This window comes from Haliaeetus albicilla, chromosome 1 (genome assembly GCF_947461875.1).
Source record: "Haliaeetus albicilla chromosome 1, bHalAlb1.1, whole genome shotgun sequence".
Classification (NCBI taxonomy): domain Eukaryota; kingdom Metazoa; phylum Chordata; class Aves; order Accipitriformes; family Accipitridae; genus Haliaeetus; species Haliaeetus albicilla.
In genome coordinates this window covers 3,030,572-3,045,802 of record NC_091483.1, presented here as the reverse complement: position 1 = coordinate 3,045,802, position 15,231 = coordinate 3,030,572, and the positions used below count along the sequence as shown (strand labels likewise).

The following is a 15,231-nucleotide window of genomic DNA, read 5'->3' as shown; positions in this document are numbered from 1 at the left end:
AGCGTTAACCACTCGAAATGCCTGAGACGCGGGTTTTTTTGTGTTTGATTTTTTTTTTTTTTTAAATTCCAGACGGTTTCCCCGACGACCGGCACTTTGTTACAAGCCCACAGGGCCTCTCTCCCTTCGGCCGCTGACGAGGCGCGGAGAGCCGCCATGGGGGGGGGGGGGGAGACGGACGACGACACGACTGACTGCAACAGCCCCCTCCCAGGCCCCGCTCTGGGCAACCGAACCTCCGAGCCGCGGCTTAAGTTGCCCCTGCGGTGAAGCAGGCCCCTGCGCCCATCATTTAGCGGACTGTAACGGAGGATGACCGACGGCGGACGGGATCCCCCCGGGGCGGGAACACCGTCCCCTCACGGCCTGAGGGGAGCCACCGCCCGTGGGCGGGGCCGAGGGCGGGAGCTCGGGCGCCTGCGCGCTGCCACTCACACCGCGCCCGGTGAGTGACGCGAGCGCGGCGCGCGGCGCCTCCCCTCACGGCCCGCCATGAAGGCGACGCCGCTTTCCAACTGCGAGCGCCGCTTCCTCCTGCGCGCCATCGAGGAGAGGAAGGTGCGGCGCCGGCTTCCTCTTCTTCCCCTTCCCTAATCCCCTTCCCCGCACCGGGGGGGGGGGGCGGCTGGCGGGGCTCTCCCCTTGCCGTTGACCGGCGGAAGGCCGGAGCCTCGCCGCCCACCCCCACCCCCCCCGGCAATGGCGCATTAACCGTGTGTGTCTTTCTCTCTGTGGGCCCTCAGCGCCTGGACGGGCGGCAGTGCTATGATTACCGGAACGTGCGCATCTCCTTCGGCGCCGACTACGGCTGCTGCATCGTGGAGCTGGGGAAGACGAGGTGAATGCGGGGTTTGGGGGGGCTCGGCAGGCGTCGGGTTGCGGGCAGGCCGCGCTGCCCATGGCGGCCTGAGGAAAGCCTTTCAGGCGCCTCTGTCGTTCTGGCTTTAAAGCGTTACGTGTCCAAACCCGCGGAAGCGAAGGGAGTGCATGGCGTTGAATGTTAGGCGTCTGAAAGCCCGCTGAGATCCCAGTAAACAGGTTTTAAGGACTGGAGCCTAAAAGTAGCTTCTCCTTTACAGGAGAAAAAGTGGGAAGGGAAGGGATGGGGTTTCCGTGTTGATTGTAGATTACAAATAATTTATAAAATAATACAAAATGGTTATAATTTTTCATCCCTTTATTCGCTGATCTCAGGTTACATTTTGCATCCTTCCACAAATTAAACGGCCTTTTTTTGTATGTGGAAAAGTGGCTTATATGCACTTAGGTAAACATTTACTTACAGATTCTCGGGTGTTTGAGCCTTATTTTTAATGCTAAAAGGCAGGAGGATGCTCTGATTTCTACATTTGATTCTCCCAACTGTTGACGGGAGTTTAAATACATGTGACAGGCATTGAAACAGAAATTGTCAGGAGTGAGAAATACAAACTGAAAGCTTCAGCACGTACTTTTTCAAAACATGTATTTGGTTCGTAGTCGTAGGAGTTTTTTTCTGCTAAATGCTGTGACTTAGCGGTTTGTTTACCTTTGCAGGGTTCTTGCACAAGTCTCATGTGAACTTGTTCCCCCCAAGCCAAATCGGCCCACAGAAGGTATACTTTTCTTTAATCTTGAGCTCTCACCGATGGCTGCCCCTGGTTTTGAGCCTGGCAGGTATGTAGTTTTCTTGAAAAGACTAAGCCAGGACAACATAAGAGCCACTGTTCTGATACATGTAAGTATATAGTGTAATCATACTCAGTTTGGGTTAATTTTGTTTTAACAGGCAATCTGAGTTACTGGTGAAACTGAACAGACTAATAGAACGATGCCTGAGAAATTCCAGGTGTATAGATACTGAATCTCTTTGCGTTGTTGCTGGTGAAAAGGTATGAAAACCTACTGATTTCAAGTGGCTTTAAACTAAAAGATACATATAGTCTGTTTTTAAGGTGGTCTCTCTCTTGTTTTGGAAACCAGAAATTCTGATTTTAGGTTAATGTAAAGATCCACACATCTGACTTTACAGGTATTTTTAACTCGTGTATCTACATAGGCTTTCTGAAGTAGTTGGGACCCTGCGCACTTGAATATTTCTTGGCAGAATAAAGTTTAAATTGTACTTTAGAGTTAACGTATTTTGTCATAATTAAATGTAGCATACTGGGTATCTTGGAACGTACCGAGATCTTTCATCTTCTTAAGCAAAGACCTGAAGAATATATGCTGGTTCCTCCTATGGTTTGAAAAATTAAATTGTTTTGGAAATCAGTAACTTGTGTAGAATCATGTCACAAATTACCAAGTAGTTATGTATGCTTTTTCTCAGGTTTGGCAAATTCGTCTGGACCTGCATCTGTTAAATCATGATGGTAACATTATTGATGCTGCTAGCATAGCAGGAATTGTAGCTCTGTGTCATTTTCGCAGACCAGACGTGTCTGTGCAAGGAGAGGAAGTAACTGTGGTAAGTTGCACCGGATTATAATAAGTAGTGTGGCATCGCGGCTAGCTGTTTCTTTCTGTCTAAAAGGGAGAAGTAAATGTTTGTGTAAGCAGATAAACTCCAAGATAGTTAAGTTTTAGGATAGATGTGTTGCTGTTTAAAATGTGAAAGGATAGTAAGGAAGCCCGCTGAATACAGAATTTTACCAGCCTCAGTGTATGGGAATATTAATTGTAAAAGATAAGTATTTTACAGTATTTCGACCAAATCAAGCATAAGGCTGATGAATGTGCTATATTTAACTACGTAGGTAGTAAACAGTGAGAATTGCACAAGAAGAGTAAAAAGTTTTTAATATTTAGATGACTAAACATTTGTTAGCCTTTTTTTCTTTGTTTTTTTATTTCTTTAACTATCTTTCTACAGAGCATAACTTTAAAATTAAATGTGTTTTGTAAATAATTGTCTTCTGGGCCAATTCTTTTCAAAGTATGCTCCTGAGGAACGTGATCCTGTCCCCTTGAGTATCCACCACATGCCTATTTGTGTCAGTTTTGCCTTCTTCCAGCAAGGGTAAGATTTTTAAGTTTTTTGACAGGAACAGCTTATTGTAAATCTGCAGAATTGATTTTAAACATAGAAAAGCCCTAAAAGCATTTGTATTGACAAGCTGATTTCTTACGACATTTTGTCTGAAATGAGATGCTATGGGGAGATATTTACGTGTTCTGCACAGTGTAACTAACCAGCTAGCTTTCCACAGATGATGTAGAAAGCTTTCTGGGGGGAGTAGACCCATAATTTCTAATACGTAAACCAATTCCTTTGTTTAATTGTTTTAAGGGTAGTAACTCACCTCAAACTTTTACTGTTGCCTTATATTTAAAAACTTGATTCTAGGACCTATTTATTGGTGGATCCAAGTGAACGCGAGGAACGTGTAATGGATGGCCTCCTTGTAATTGCCATGAATAAACATCGTGAAATTTGTACCATCCAGTCCAGTGGAGGGATTATGCTGGTAAAGGATCAGGTAAATCTTTGCTTTGACCACTCTTTCTCTCATATAGAAACTCATTCCTGTGCTATAATCTTGATACTGAAATATCCTTGACATTGGAAGCTAAGAAATCAATTACCTGTCGGATTTAATTGGAAAAGATGATGTATTTTCAGTCCTAGTGGAAGAGTGTAGTACTGTGCATCATGCTGAACAAGAAACGTAGAAAAGGTGTATTGCTTGGTCAGATATGCATCTTTTTTTTTCCCCCCTGTGATTTGGCTGAGGGAGTCTGTAAATTAATTCAGACTGCACTCACATGAGTAGCTAGAGGCTGTTGTCTTTTACCTTTCGCATCAACTCATAGTGTATCCAGTCCCTCATACTAAGATGCCATATTTTATTTTTGCGTTTGTGACTCCTATGATGTTCTACAGTTTTAGTTAAAAACATCTTGCTTTCATGATCGTAAACTGTTGTTGTATGTATAACAAACAGGTTCTGAGATGCAGTAAAATAACAGCTGTTAAGGTTGCAGAAATAACGGAACTAATCCAAAAAGCCTTGGAGAATGACCAGAAGGTCAGGTGAGTGTTTTGGGAAAGAAGGGAAGTGGGCATTTTTAAGAAACATGCTGAGAAGTAATATCAACCTCTAGTTTGCACAGCAAATTATTTTCACTTGTATTTGTTTTAAATAGCAAGTATTTGTATATTTGAACTTGAAAAGAGAAAGCATTTTTAAGTGTGAAACATCCTGAAATAATGTCTGTCACGGAATGACTAGGAAAGAAGGTGGCAAGTTTGGCTTTGCAGAATCTATACCAAATCAAAAGATCACCGCCTTCAAAATGGAAAGCGCTGCTGTCAATACTAACAATGTGGAAGAACAAGCAGAAGAAATCATCACTAAAGCTGACCCTCCTTCAGAAGTGTATCTTTTCTGTTGTATTATTCAGGGGAAACCCAGGCTTCCCATCCCCTGCATTAGCACTACTTAGAGGCTAAGCACACATCCAAGATTGCTCACAGCTTAGGTAGCCTTACAGCCTTCAGAGGAAGCATCAACATCGTATTGGGTTTGGTTCTCACTGCTTTTAGGTAACCTAATTCCTAGTGTAAAGTGCACACCTGAGGTCTGAAGTGACTGATTGTTACAGTAACTGGAGATGTAGTACTCTCTCTCAACTCCCCTTTAAGGATGTTCTCCCCTGGGGAGAAAAGGTACAGCTTAGAAAACACCTGGTTTGCTCTCAGAATACACAGAGTTTACCAGCAAACACCAAGGTTTTTCTTAACTACTTCAGTTTTGCCAAACCAATATTGCACACTCCAGGGACAGCCCAAATTGGGGAAGGAATAGAGAACTCCTGGGGAGACCTTGAAGAATCTGAGAGGGAAGAAGCAGCAGAAGAGGAAAGTGAAAGCGAGGCTGCTGCTTTTGAATGTCAGACAGTGGAAACGGAGGATACAAGTACAATGAAGGAAACTAAGAAGGGTAAGTATTTATTTATCTTGATATCTGATATGCTTTATTAGTAGTCTACAATTGAAATGTGAAAGAGGTCCATAGCAAAAAAGGAGAACTATCTAGCCTCTTTCCATTTGAGAGTTAAACCCATTTTCTACTTTCACTTCATCAGGTCACAAAGGAGAACCATCTAGCTCTTTCCATTTGAGAGTTAAACCCATTTGCTGCTTCCACTTCATCAGGTTACTTCTGTTTTCTTCAAAAGAAGACTTGATTTCTGTAGTATATGGAGAGCTCCAAATTAAGCACTAGCCACTCTGAATGTTTCTTTAAAAATGCTGTGGTTATTAGTTACAGAAGTTGTTAGTACAGAACTGATCACCGATTTATGGGTTTTTTTGTTTGGTTGTTTTTTTAGATGAACCTATTGTACTGTCTGACAGTGAAGAGGAAGAAGTTGTCATTCTGGAACCCCAGGAACTACCAAGGAAAACAAGGTAACCATCACGTGAAATTAAGAGGGGAACAGAGTTTGTAAGGAGTATTTTCAGGAAGCGGAGGATTTTGGCAAGGCCAGGAAAGGTCTCAGTTGATCAAGGGGACTACACAGATAGCCAGGACTGAGGAAGTTTAAAGCTAGGCTAGTTTGCTCCTGTCCTAGCAGCTGTCTGAAACAGTTACAGATATTTGACTAACCTTAATCACTCCAAAGAGAGTGAGAGCATAAAAGTGGATTTGAATCAGCTGCTCCTTAGAGATGCTGCAGAGATTTTTACACAGTATGCTACAGGTAATCCTAAGTTTTAACTCCAGGAAGTTAATTTATTGCTGTATACCTGCATGAGACATGGAAGCCCTCATTGTCATGTGGAGTACGTTTTCTAGAAACTAAGTTTGAACTTTGCACCAAGTGTGGTGGATGGTTGCCCTGTTACAGATTATCAGCCTGTGTTCTTTTGAAATAAAACTATTCAGTACGTTTCTTTGATACAAATGTTGTTTGCTCACAGAACACAGACCAACTTGAAACAAGAAAATACAAGTAAGAAGGCATTTACTAAAAGGAGAAGAAAGAAGAGAGCTGCTTATTAAAGCCATCGTCCCTCTTTCTGAAATGCTGTATAATACATAATTTGATCTATCATTATTGAACTTATTTTTGTAGATAATTTTATTTCCTCCCACCCCACATCTGGTCCTGCTTTTATGTATATTTTATAGACGTGTTGTACACAGCTTTAAATAAAAATTTGCACGTAAGTGAAATTCCATGGTTAGCATCAAGCTGAAGCAGAAAACTCACTAGTTCAACTTGAACTGACTCAAGTTCTATAGCTTTAATTGCAGAGGTAAGATGCATTGTTTTCTTAACAGAACAGCCTCTGCCATTACTGAAGTGAGCTGTGCATAGTCAGAGTTCTGGTGATAAAAGGAATCATGGCTCAAGCTTAACACCTTAGGAAATGCTTCTTTTAATTAAGGTAGCTATTGCCACACCTTGGAATGTTCTTCACAAAGGGAAACAGTATGCTGTGACTAAGACCAGCTTGCCCACATCACTCCCCATCTTGCTTTTCACTGAAACTGCTTTGTGTAAAGATCAGCAGAAATGCCTGTACTTAACAAAATAGCGTAGAACTTCTGAAAAACTTTCGGAGAGAAGCAACTCATACTCAACAATAGAGTTTCTTAAAAAGTTTAATTAAATATTACATGCAACAGACAGGAATGCTTCTTGAACTATATTCAAAGAATTATGCTCTGATTTTAGAATCCGGCAAAACCAAGAGGCAAGGAGGCTTCCAAAAATATCTGGCCTAGCTGCTTTGTTCAAAAACCAAATCAAATTGGAAACACACACATATTTACACAAGCACAGGACTATTTTACATGTGACCTTAGTATTTTGTGAAATACGAACAGGAGAGAAGTTACTGTTCCAGATAGAATTACATTCCCCAAATCAGATTTAGAATTTAATGGGGGGGCATGGGAAATGCTCCCAGCCAAGCAAAGCTTTAATCATGTTGTGCTCTTTCAGAAAGGGACAAACACAGAAAGCCCCATTCCTCCAGGAGCTAAACCAGTGTGTTCGTTTCTTAGTGTCAGTTCTTCCACCTGAAAGTCACTGTCAGGAGTACAAGGATGAGTGAAGATTGAGTTTCTTCTTAATTCTGCAGTACCATGAGACCTTGGAATGTCTTCAGGAAAAAGAACAGTATTCTTTGCACTGCTTTTTCTCTCTTCACACGTAACATCTCACACCCTACATTCCTTAGAGGCTTTATTTTGAAAGCACTAGAAGTTCAACTGGATTGGCAAAACAGTAGTACAGTACAACCTGGGATATTTTGTTCCAAGCTTAGTAACAAGAGCTGGAATCGTCCCATATTAACTTTGGAAAATGAGAAGATAGAAAAAGATGGTACTTACTGCAGCAGCGAGAGCTGTTGGTGAGGAAGGAGGAAGATAGCCTGGGCAGAGATGCCAGGCCATGACTGAAGCATTTTTTTTAGGCCTGTAGAGGAAGTCGTATCAGTATGTTCAAAGTAAAGCTCTGGGAGCAAGGGAAAATTTTTCTCGGTGCTATGGGAACACTAACAGAACAACTTCCATTGAAAACAGAGCAAGGAGACATTTCATAAAGAAGTAAATATAAACCACTGAAGTCCTTTCACTTAAGTACTGTGCTACTTGCTTTTTTCCAGGAAAAATAATTTGTAATCTTCCTTTAAATTGCTCCTCTTCCAGTGTTCGTATTTCTGTGGTTTTGGAAAGTTTCCAGCATATGTCACAAAATGTAAGAAGGGTAAGGCAGAACCCAGTTGTGCAAGAAGAGTGCCATGCTCTGTAGTCTTCAAAGAATAATTGCCAGTCAGCATTTTGAGTTGCCCTTCCCAGGTCACAAACTGACTTCATAACTGTGGCAAACGTGTTCTGTATATACAAACTCCCTGTCCTGCAAGGTTAGAGCCTTACCAATACTAAGCACCAGACATGATATACGGCATAGGTTTTTTCCCAACTAGCTTTCGGTTTTCAGTGGCAACCTACTGAAATTAAGCTAAATAAAGGCTGTTGGAGAACATGGTAGACCAATGAAATAACAGTTCTTCATTAAACATTAGAACATGTATAAAAGTCAAAGTGCATCCTAAAAAGCTCAAATTGGCCAAAAAAGGCAGCCTCTGCTGCTTACTTTTGTCTTGACTGGGTAAGCCACCACCACTTGATCACTTTTGTAACTGAGTTGGTTCATGGAGAGCTCAGACTTGCAGCACAGGGGTGGGGGCAGAACAGCAAGTTTGTAGCAACTGAGTCAAGACACACATTGTCTCACTATAATGCATGCTTGTCAGCTTGACAAAGGACTGATTTTTAAAAATTCATTTCAAATAGCCCACACCATGACAGCTGTTTGACACCTGTGAAGAATTTATACTGCTACCTGCCAGGCATCCAGATAACCAGACGGACAGTGTCAAATCAACTTCAGGTTGAAGCAGCACAGGTTTCACAGGGCAGCCTTTGCCAAAAAGCTTTAGAAATGAATGCCAGTTCAAGATGGTAGTACCACCCCTCAGCGGTTTTAAGGTATCGGCAAGACCACTAACATCAGATGTAAAAACTGTTTATTAGCCAACCTGGAAATGGCTTGATTAAACCCACTTGCATGCACTCACTGCTTTACATGCAAAGAACAGCGGGTACAGGGCAGCATCACCCCATTTACACAGGTTGAAGGTAAACATTCACTTGATCTAATGCTGACTATGTGCTAGTTTGCTCATGTAAGGGGTCTAGAACTAAGGAAAAATAAGACCAGTTGGTCTACATTTTTGCCGTGTGCCACAGAGGAACCCTTCCCAAGAGGGATGTACAGAATTCATACCATTCTGCATGTAGCCCATCCCCGCCAGAAGACATTCCTTCCTCTTGAGGGCACAAAGCAGTAAGTAGTTCACCCTCCTGCAGTTTAATCCCTCTGCTGCCCCTGCAGAGGTACCAGGTAAGCAGACTGATGACTGTTTATTTTTTTTAGTAGATACTGATGGGCTGTCAGGCCAGCTAACACATCAGTGGGAACTCCATGGGTTTAAATTAATGCCAGTTTCACACTTCGACTAGAAAATGCCTATAGCAAGACCATTTCCTATGTACTGGAAGAGAGAAGTATGAACTGGTATACTAGTTTTAGCTGCTTACAGTCCCTGGAGCAGAGCGTTCAACCTTTAACCTGATGGAGATCGGGCAATACACGACATAGCAATCAAGGCTTCCAGTAACTGGCATATCCTAAGGAGCCTCACAAGAGTCAGTTCCAGCAAGGTGTTGTCAGAGCTATATAGTTTTGTTTCTTCCAGTATTATAGCCATTAAGCCACATTTTGGATCTATACTAAGTCTCAGTTTAAACTAGACAGTACAAAAATGCTACAAATACTGATGTGGATTCCAAGTCATTCTTACTTGGAGGGAGAAAAAGCCCTACTATAATGCACTGCTAATATTAATGTTTAATCTATAATTAGATAAGCAGTCTCAGACTTCACTTGGTCTGCATGGTTAATTCCGTGCTCAAAGAGAACATTTTTATAAAAACCCAGCTAAATATTTTAACAAGATTGCATGTACAAAAGATTTACATTAAAACCACAAAAAGCTAACTTCATAATTAAGCTCCTCAAAACCTGTATTAATATTCCAAGTGATCACATCTAGAATTTTGAACCATGTTTAAAACTGTACATCATTTTCTTGTAATATACATCTCTTTAAAAGATCAGTCTCTTGATTATTACAATAAGTTTAGTGTCTCTGGTGGGTCAACAAGCGATACTCCATGGTACCTAGAGGGGGGGGAAAAAAAAAAAAAAAGATGCAGGATGTCATCTTGCTCAAGTGCTCTCTGCCATGAAGAACAGCATACATACTGCAGCAAAGCACATTTCTCACAAGGCGAGGAAACATCTGGGGGCTTGTCAGCTAGATGCCAACACAGATTTTTAGGAGCATTAGGTACCACCCACCTCCTGCCCACCAACTGTAGGAACATCAAGAACATTCCTCCAGTTTCTACCCCACAGTTCAGGTAGTAATAGCACAGGCCTGGTGGTGAACACAAAGTATTGCTCAACAAAACATTGTGCAAAAACCTGGGGAGTCTTGCCACCATTTCACTTAGATGGTAGATTTGGTTACTTGAGTCTGACTGAAGACTCAAGATACACCCCGCCTCGTTAAGCGGTTACCTGCTAGGACAACTTGGGCATAACGTACCATCTTACCATAACATCTCTACAGATACTCACTTTGTACTCTTGTACTTTTCCCTTATGGACTGTTGTGTGTGCTGTGCTGCTTTGAGGTAGGTCTTGTGTAGGTCCACGAGGCAAGGCTTGATGTCTTCAAGGGTGTAGCCTGTTACTTTGCACAGGGATTCAGGCTGACGGAAAAAGGAAAGGGGGGAGGGACATTTGAAGTTTTTCTGTTTGCTCATGCTGATGACCACTGGTGGAGTTTTTAGCTTCCTGTTGAAACTATTGTTCTAGTAGCTTGGCAGAGTGTCATTTTCTCAAGCACAAAGTAATTTACTACTCACCCTTCAGATTTTTGCAGTTCACATAGGTTTACAGTAATCCTGCAAACTATCATATTCTAAACAAGTATTCCTAGCCTCCAGTGCTTAGGCTTTCTTACTGCCCCCTTCCTCATCACAAGGAAGCTGTTTACAGCTTTGAGGAGGATCACCAAAAGGGAGTGCATCAATAGATGCCTCTTCCTTCCAAGAAAAGGTGTCGCCCCCTCCCCACCCCATTTTTCAAATACCATAGGGAGCAAACCCTAATTAACGGCCTAGGAGTGCAGGGGGGCTGCGATTCCTGCAGCCCAGCCCCCAGCATTCAGAACCACGTACGAATACACTAAACATGCATAAAGGTGCACAAAGATTCAAGTTTTAGTGCTACGTACCCAGGTTTGTCCAGTGATCGTATAGCTTGCTAGATGAAATGCTGCAGCAGCAATAACTGATGGCAAGTATTTCAAGTAAGGATCAGCATCGATTAGACTCAGCTCCCCAAGGTACTGCAAGGGGAAACGAGAGAAAGGGAATCATCTCCTTCCAAAAGGAAGTAGAAGAGCATTCAACAGTTGCACTAGAACCCTGATCTTTAAGCTTCCAATCCTGCCATCAGTTGGAACAACAGCTTTTACTAGTTTCCACTTACTTTCTTTTTTAGCATCTACTGTTAGCTACTGTCACCGTTCCCAACGCATGCTTTTTCAACACCACGTTTTGTATTTAGAGGTATACAAGATCTAGAAGGAGGCGTGTAGTCAGGTCTGACCTTTGCACAGTGAGACAAAGGCTTCTATGGAGGAGCTGTGGTACCTGCCGTACAGTTAGGATTTAACAGAACTTTAGCTGAAACGTTATCTGTGCTCTGCTTTAGAAATTAGCCTCTGGATTTAGAGCTCGCTGCTTGTTGAGGGGAAAACCAAAACAAAAGTCTTCTTTAGCCAAAGTGGGTGAGTAGGTGTGGCAGTCTTCGATAAGAAGGAAGAAAACATCTAGCAGTGAAACAACCCCCAAATTAAAGTTTGTCAATCTCTGCCTGCTCTGAGTAAGCGTGCATGCTTGAACCAGGCCAAGTGCCAGCCTGCAGTAGGAATGGAGTATCTCCAACAGTAAGTGGCAGTAGGAGTGTTAAGCTTCCAGTGGTGTGGCACCACTTCTGGAGGAGCACGCGTCATACCACGTGCACTCTCCAGAACTCTCCCAGAGAGACTATGCGTTTAAAAATTGGAAGAGGCAGGGAAGCCTGGACCGAAGTATCCTTCAGCATTTCTCTTCATGCACGATGAGGAAACAGAGCTTGTAACGTGCTTTAATAGTAAGAGAACTCTCTAGTTACACGGGCCGAGCTAGGAATTCTTAACTTACCATTGATAAGCTCTCCACTTTAGCATTTGTCTGCTGATGTAGGAAATACTGAGTGAGGAACTGGTTGATTGTTGGAGCTGCCAAGTCAAATGATAAAACCTTCAAAATTAAGTGCTCCATCCTTAGAACCTGCTTCTTGGTATAGGTGTCATCTGTGATGTAGACAAATTCTGCTACTTCAGGAGGGTAGATTTCTTCAAACTTTCTGCCAGGAGAAATAGTTATGAGCAAATAATTGAGTAGTAGAAAACCAGATAATCAGCAACATTTAATGAAAGCCAGCATGCTAATTTATATTCTGACTTGTGAAGTAGCTGGACACTGTTACTGAACAAGTTTGCTGCCCTTGGTTCAGTAGCTCCTGAATCAGCAGAATTTGAAATTACAGAGCAACAATAGCCTGATATGCACTAAGCAATTTGGGACTCAGAGTTACTGAAGTTCCAGAATAACCCACTAAACAAATAATTGGTGCAAGCAAAACTTTCTTGTCACATGCCTTGTGCTTATTCTCTCAAATACTGTTTAGAAGCCGCCTGCTGCTGCAGCTAGAAATAATGAATCCTCACATTAGGGCAATCAACAAAGATAGCCTAGAACCTTGCTTGCAGAGTTTCACACAAACTGCCAAGCTTTTAGGTGGATAACTCCTGATTTTTCGTCTGATGCGAAGCCCTTCTGAGTTAGTCTGGCTATAGCCAACAGAAATGTGATAGCCACAAGATTTCCATCTGTATGAGAACAGCAGGTGGAATTTTAAATTAAGCAATTTCACTTACGATGCAAGCAGCATAGCTGCAGTACCCACAAGCTGAAGTTTTCCTCTCAAAACAGACATTGAAGAAAGAAACCTATCAATGTAATTTACAGCTAAGTGCAGGGTTTCATTCTGTAACTTGTATTCTTCTCCAACTTCCACCAGCCAGTCCACAAGAATAGCCCGCATGTTGTTTGTGATATCAGGTTGCTTCTTCATGTAACCTATTTTAGGCTTGCATTTCACCTGTAGGTTTAGATGACAGATAAGATTGAGTTTGGACTAAGTGCCAGTAGGGAAGCAACTGTTTAAGCTCCGTTTACCACTGTTTAAACAGATCAGAAGTAAACAATGGTTAAGTCTAGGATCAGTAAGTTCTATTTCTGTAATCTTGCTTTCCAGCTTCTGTTCAGTGCATGGCACAATCAACTTTATCACAAGAAACCAGTCTTGCGTTCACAGCAGTGCACACAGCATCTTATATCTCTATTTCTAGTAAGCTTTAATTTAGTCACTGCAGCAGTAGTAACTAATGTCTAGACGCATTTCTCAACTCCAGATTTCTCCCCCGTAAGCTGTATGCAAGTAAGAAAGGAGCAGCTTACCTCCATTTCCCTAAGGTACGAATGGATATCGCTGATATAGTCTGGCACATTATTAACGTTTGGTTTTTTCTCTTCTGCTTCTGAGGTTACTGAAATATCCATAATACTTGGAGAATCTAAGCAGAAGATAATAGCCATGTTAAAATGGGCACCATCAGACCATTCCCTCACAGCACAGGGAACTACCCTATTCTGTAGTATGTAGACGGTGGGTCTCCAGGACTGCTGGGTCTCTTGCCTCCCAGGCAGGCAAAGAGGGTAGACTGCCACTCAACTAGACTGGTGGGAGTTGAGGAAGCTCTCGGGAAGCCAAAATGTTACGGCAACAAGGAAGCTTCCGGTTCCCCTTTCTCTTCTTCCCCGCAAGAACAAAGGGATGGAAAACTCTTTTGCAATTATGCAGTGGTCAGTGCATCCTGTGTTACCTTGCTACATAAGTGTGAATCCTGTAAGCTTAGCTATTGTGGCTTAAAACAGGGCTGGAGTACCAGAGCTTTTTTTTGGACTGCAGAGACAGACCATGACGAAATCAGCCCTCGGATACTCATGCACGTGTTACAGAAGATGAATCTGACAGCTCCCATTCCGTACGTACGAAGAAGAGCTCAAAACACGTGCACCAGTACAGCGTATTGCCTGGGAGAAAAGTCTATTAGGATTTGCCTGAGTAAAGGCCCCTTCTAACTCTACATTGGTAGCAAAAGGTGAGGCTTCAAGGGCTGCTCTTGTCTGTAATCCGGTTTCTCTCATGAGGTACCATCAGTTAAGGTTAAAAGCATAAAACTACCTCCAAAGAGCATGGGATGGAAGCATAGCGGGTCAAGTAATTGCTACCTCAGCTGGACTGAAAAGCTGTTGTATGGTAATGGCATGCTCAAAGGAACCAAACTGGTTTCAGCAACTGAAAAAGGTGTCTCCCGAGTTGAACCAAACCGGTCCATGTCCCAAACAACTGCAGGACCTACAGTCCTCCTCCAGTTCGGTCTGGAAATCATTCCCTAGGGTAACACCTCAGCGCAACCCTGCTCACCTCCCTGCTTCCCGGGGAAAGGACCCTGCAGATTCGGGTGCTGCCCGGGGCCGCTGCAGAGGGGAGCAGATGGGACGGGGCCCACAAGAGCCCGGGGCAGCACTGCCCTCCCAGCGGGCACGCCGCTCGGCTGCCTGGGCAGGGGGTACGGGGCGGGGGGGGGCTGCCGAAACCCCGATGTGTGTGTGTGAGTGTGTGTTGTGTGTCACGTACCGAAGCTCAGCTCCATGGCGTTGTTCAGGGGCGCCAGGGGCCGCCGCTCCCCCAGGGCGCAGACGGCCGCACGCAGCCCCAGCGCCGCCTCCTCTTTTTGGGTCGCCGGGCCGCCCCGCCGCCGCTGCTCCCCGTCCGGTTCGTCCACATGGATGGTAAAGGCCTGTTGTCCTCCGACCGGCCGCCCCACCGCCGCTCCATGGCCCTCACCGCCGCCCCGCTCCGCCTGTGAGGAGAACGGCCCGTCAGCGCCGCCGACGGCCCGGCGCGGCCCCGCCGCTGACAGCCGCCGCTGACAGCTCCCGGCGCCCCAAGATGGCGGCCCCCGCCACCCACACCTCCCCGGTCCTCCCGCTCCCCTCTCACCTGCGGCGGGACCCCGGGCCGCTTCTGGGCGCCCCGCAGCAGTCCCAGCGCCACGCGGGTGCCGGCGGCGGGCGGCGGCGGAGCTTTGCCGCCCGGAGGGACGTTCTCCTGGTTCTCCTGCTCCGCCAACATCATGGCGGGGGCGGCTGAGGAGAAGGAGGAGGAGGAGGAGGACGGGGAAGGGGGTGGGGGGGGCGCCGGCGGGCGGGGGATGGGCGCGACTCGTGCCGGCGGCCGCCGAGTCTCGCGCGGCGGCGCCACTCTCGCCGTTCAAGTAGCCCGCGACTATTGAATGGGCCAATGAGAGGGCGCGGCGCCGCGGCGCGTGACGCGGCCTACGGGCGGCGGCAGGGGCCAAAGCGGGACGGGGCTAACGGCGGGCGGGGCCTGAGGCGAGGCGAGGGGCGGGGCCATCCT

The 15,231-nt window shown here is 44.7% G+C and overlaps 2 protein-coding genes across 2 annotated transcripts; one reads left to right on the top strand and one right to left on the bottom strand.

Annotated features, from left to right (window-relative positions):
* Positions 1-416: 416 nt before the first annotated feature.
* EXOSC9 (exosome component 9) lies at positions 417-6,164 on the top strand. The gene is made up of 12 exons (XM_069798954.1): positions 417-558; positions 744-838; positions 1,537-1,656; positions 1,769-1,871; positions 2,312-2,449; positions 2,919-3,001; positions 3,329-3,461; positions 3,927-4,015; positions 4,215-4,361; positions 4,735-4,925; positions 5,317-5,395; positions 5,909-6,164. Exons 1-12 carry the CDS (start codon positions 493-495, stop codon positions 5,988-5,990), a joined length of 1,326 nt encoding a protein of 441 aa, XP_069655055.1. The 5' UTR covers positions 417-492; the 3' UTR covers positions 5,991-6,164.
* A 2,349-nt stretch (positions 6,165-8,513) lies between these two features.
* CCNA2 (cyclin A2) lies at positions 8,514-15,075 on the bottom strand. Its single transcript, XM_069798847.1, is given in 8 exon segments — positions 8,514-9,747; positions 10,210-10,343; positions 10,871-10,984; positions 11,844-12,048; positions 12,623-12,846; positions 13,206-13,321; positions 14,449-14,803; positions 14,806-15,075. Coding segments are annotated over 8 exon segments (1,344 nt in total). The 5' UTR covers positions 14,950-15,075; the 3' UTR covers positions 8,514-9,695.
* Between the last annotated feature and the right edge of the window lie 156 nt (positions 15,076-15,231).

Excerpts from the sequence above, each read along its gene's own strand:
- EXOSC9 (XM_069798954.1), top strand. The coding sequence starts at position 493 with ATGAAGGCGACGCCGCTTTCCAACTGCGAGCGCCGCTTCCTCCTGCGC. Across the intron at positions 559-743 it reads GCGCCATCGAGGAGAGGAAG|CGCCTGGACGGGCGGCAGTG; the intron begins GTGCGGCGCCGG and ends GTGGGCCCTCAG. Across the intron at positions 4,926-5,316 it reads AATGAAGGAAACTAAGAAGG|ATGAACCTATTGTACTGTCT; the intron begins GTAAGTATTTAT and ends TTGTTTTTTTAG.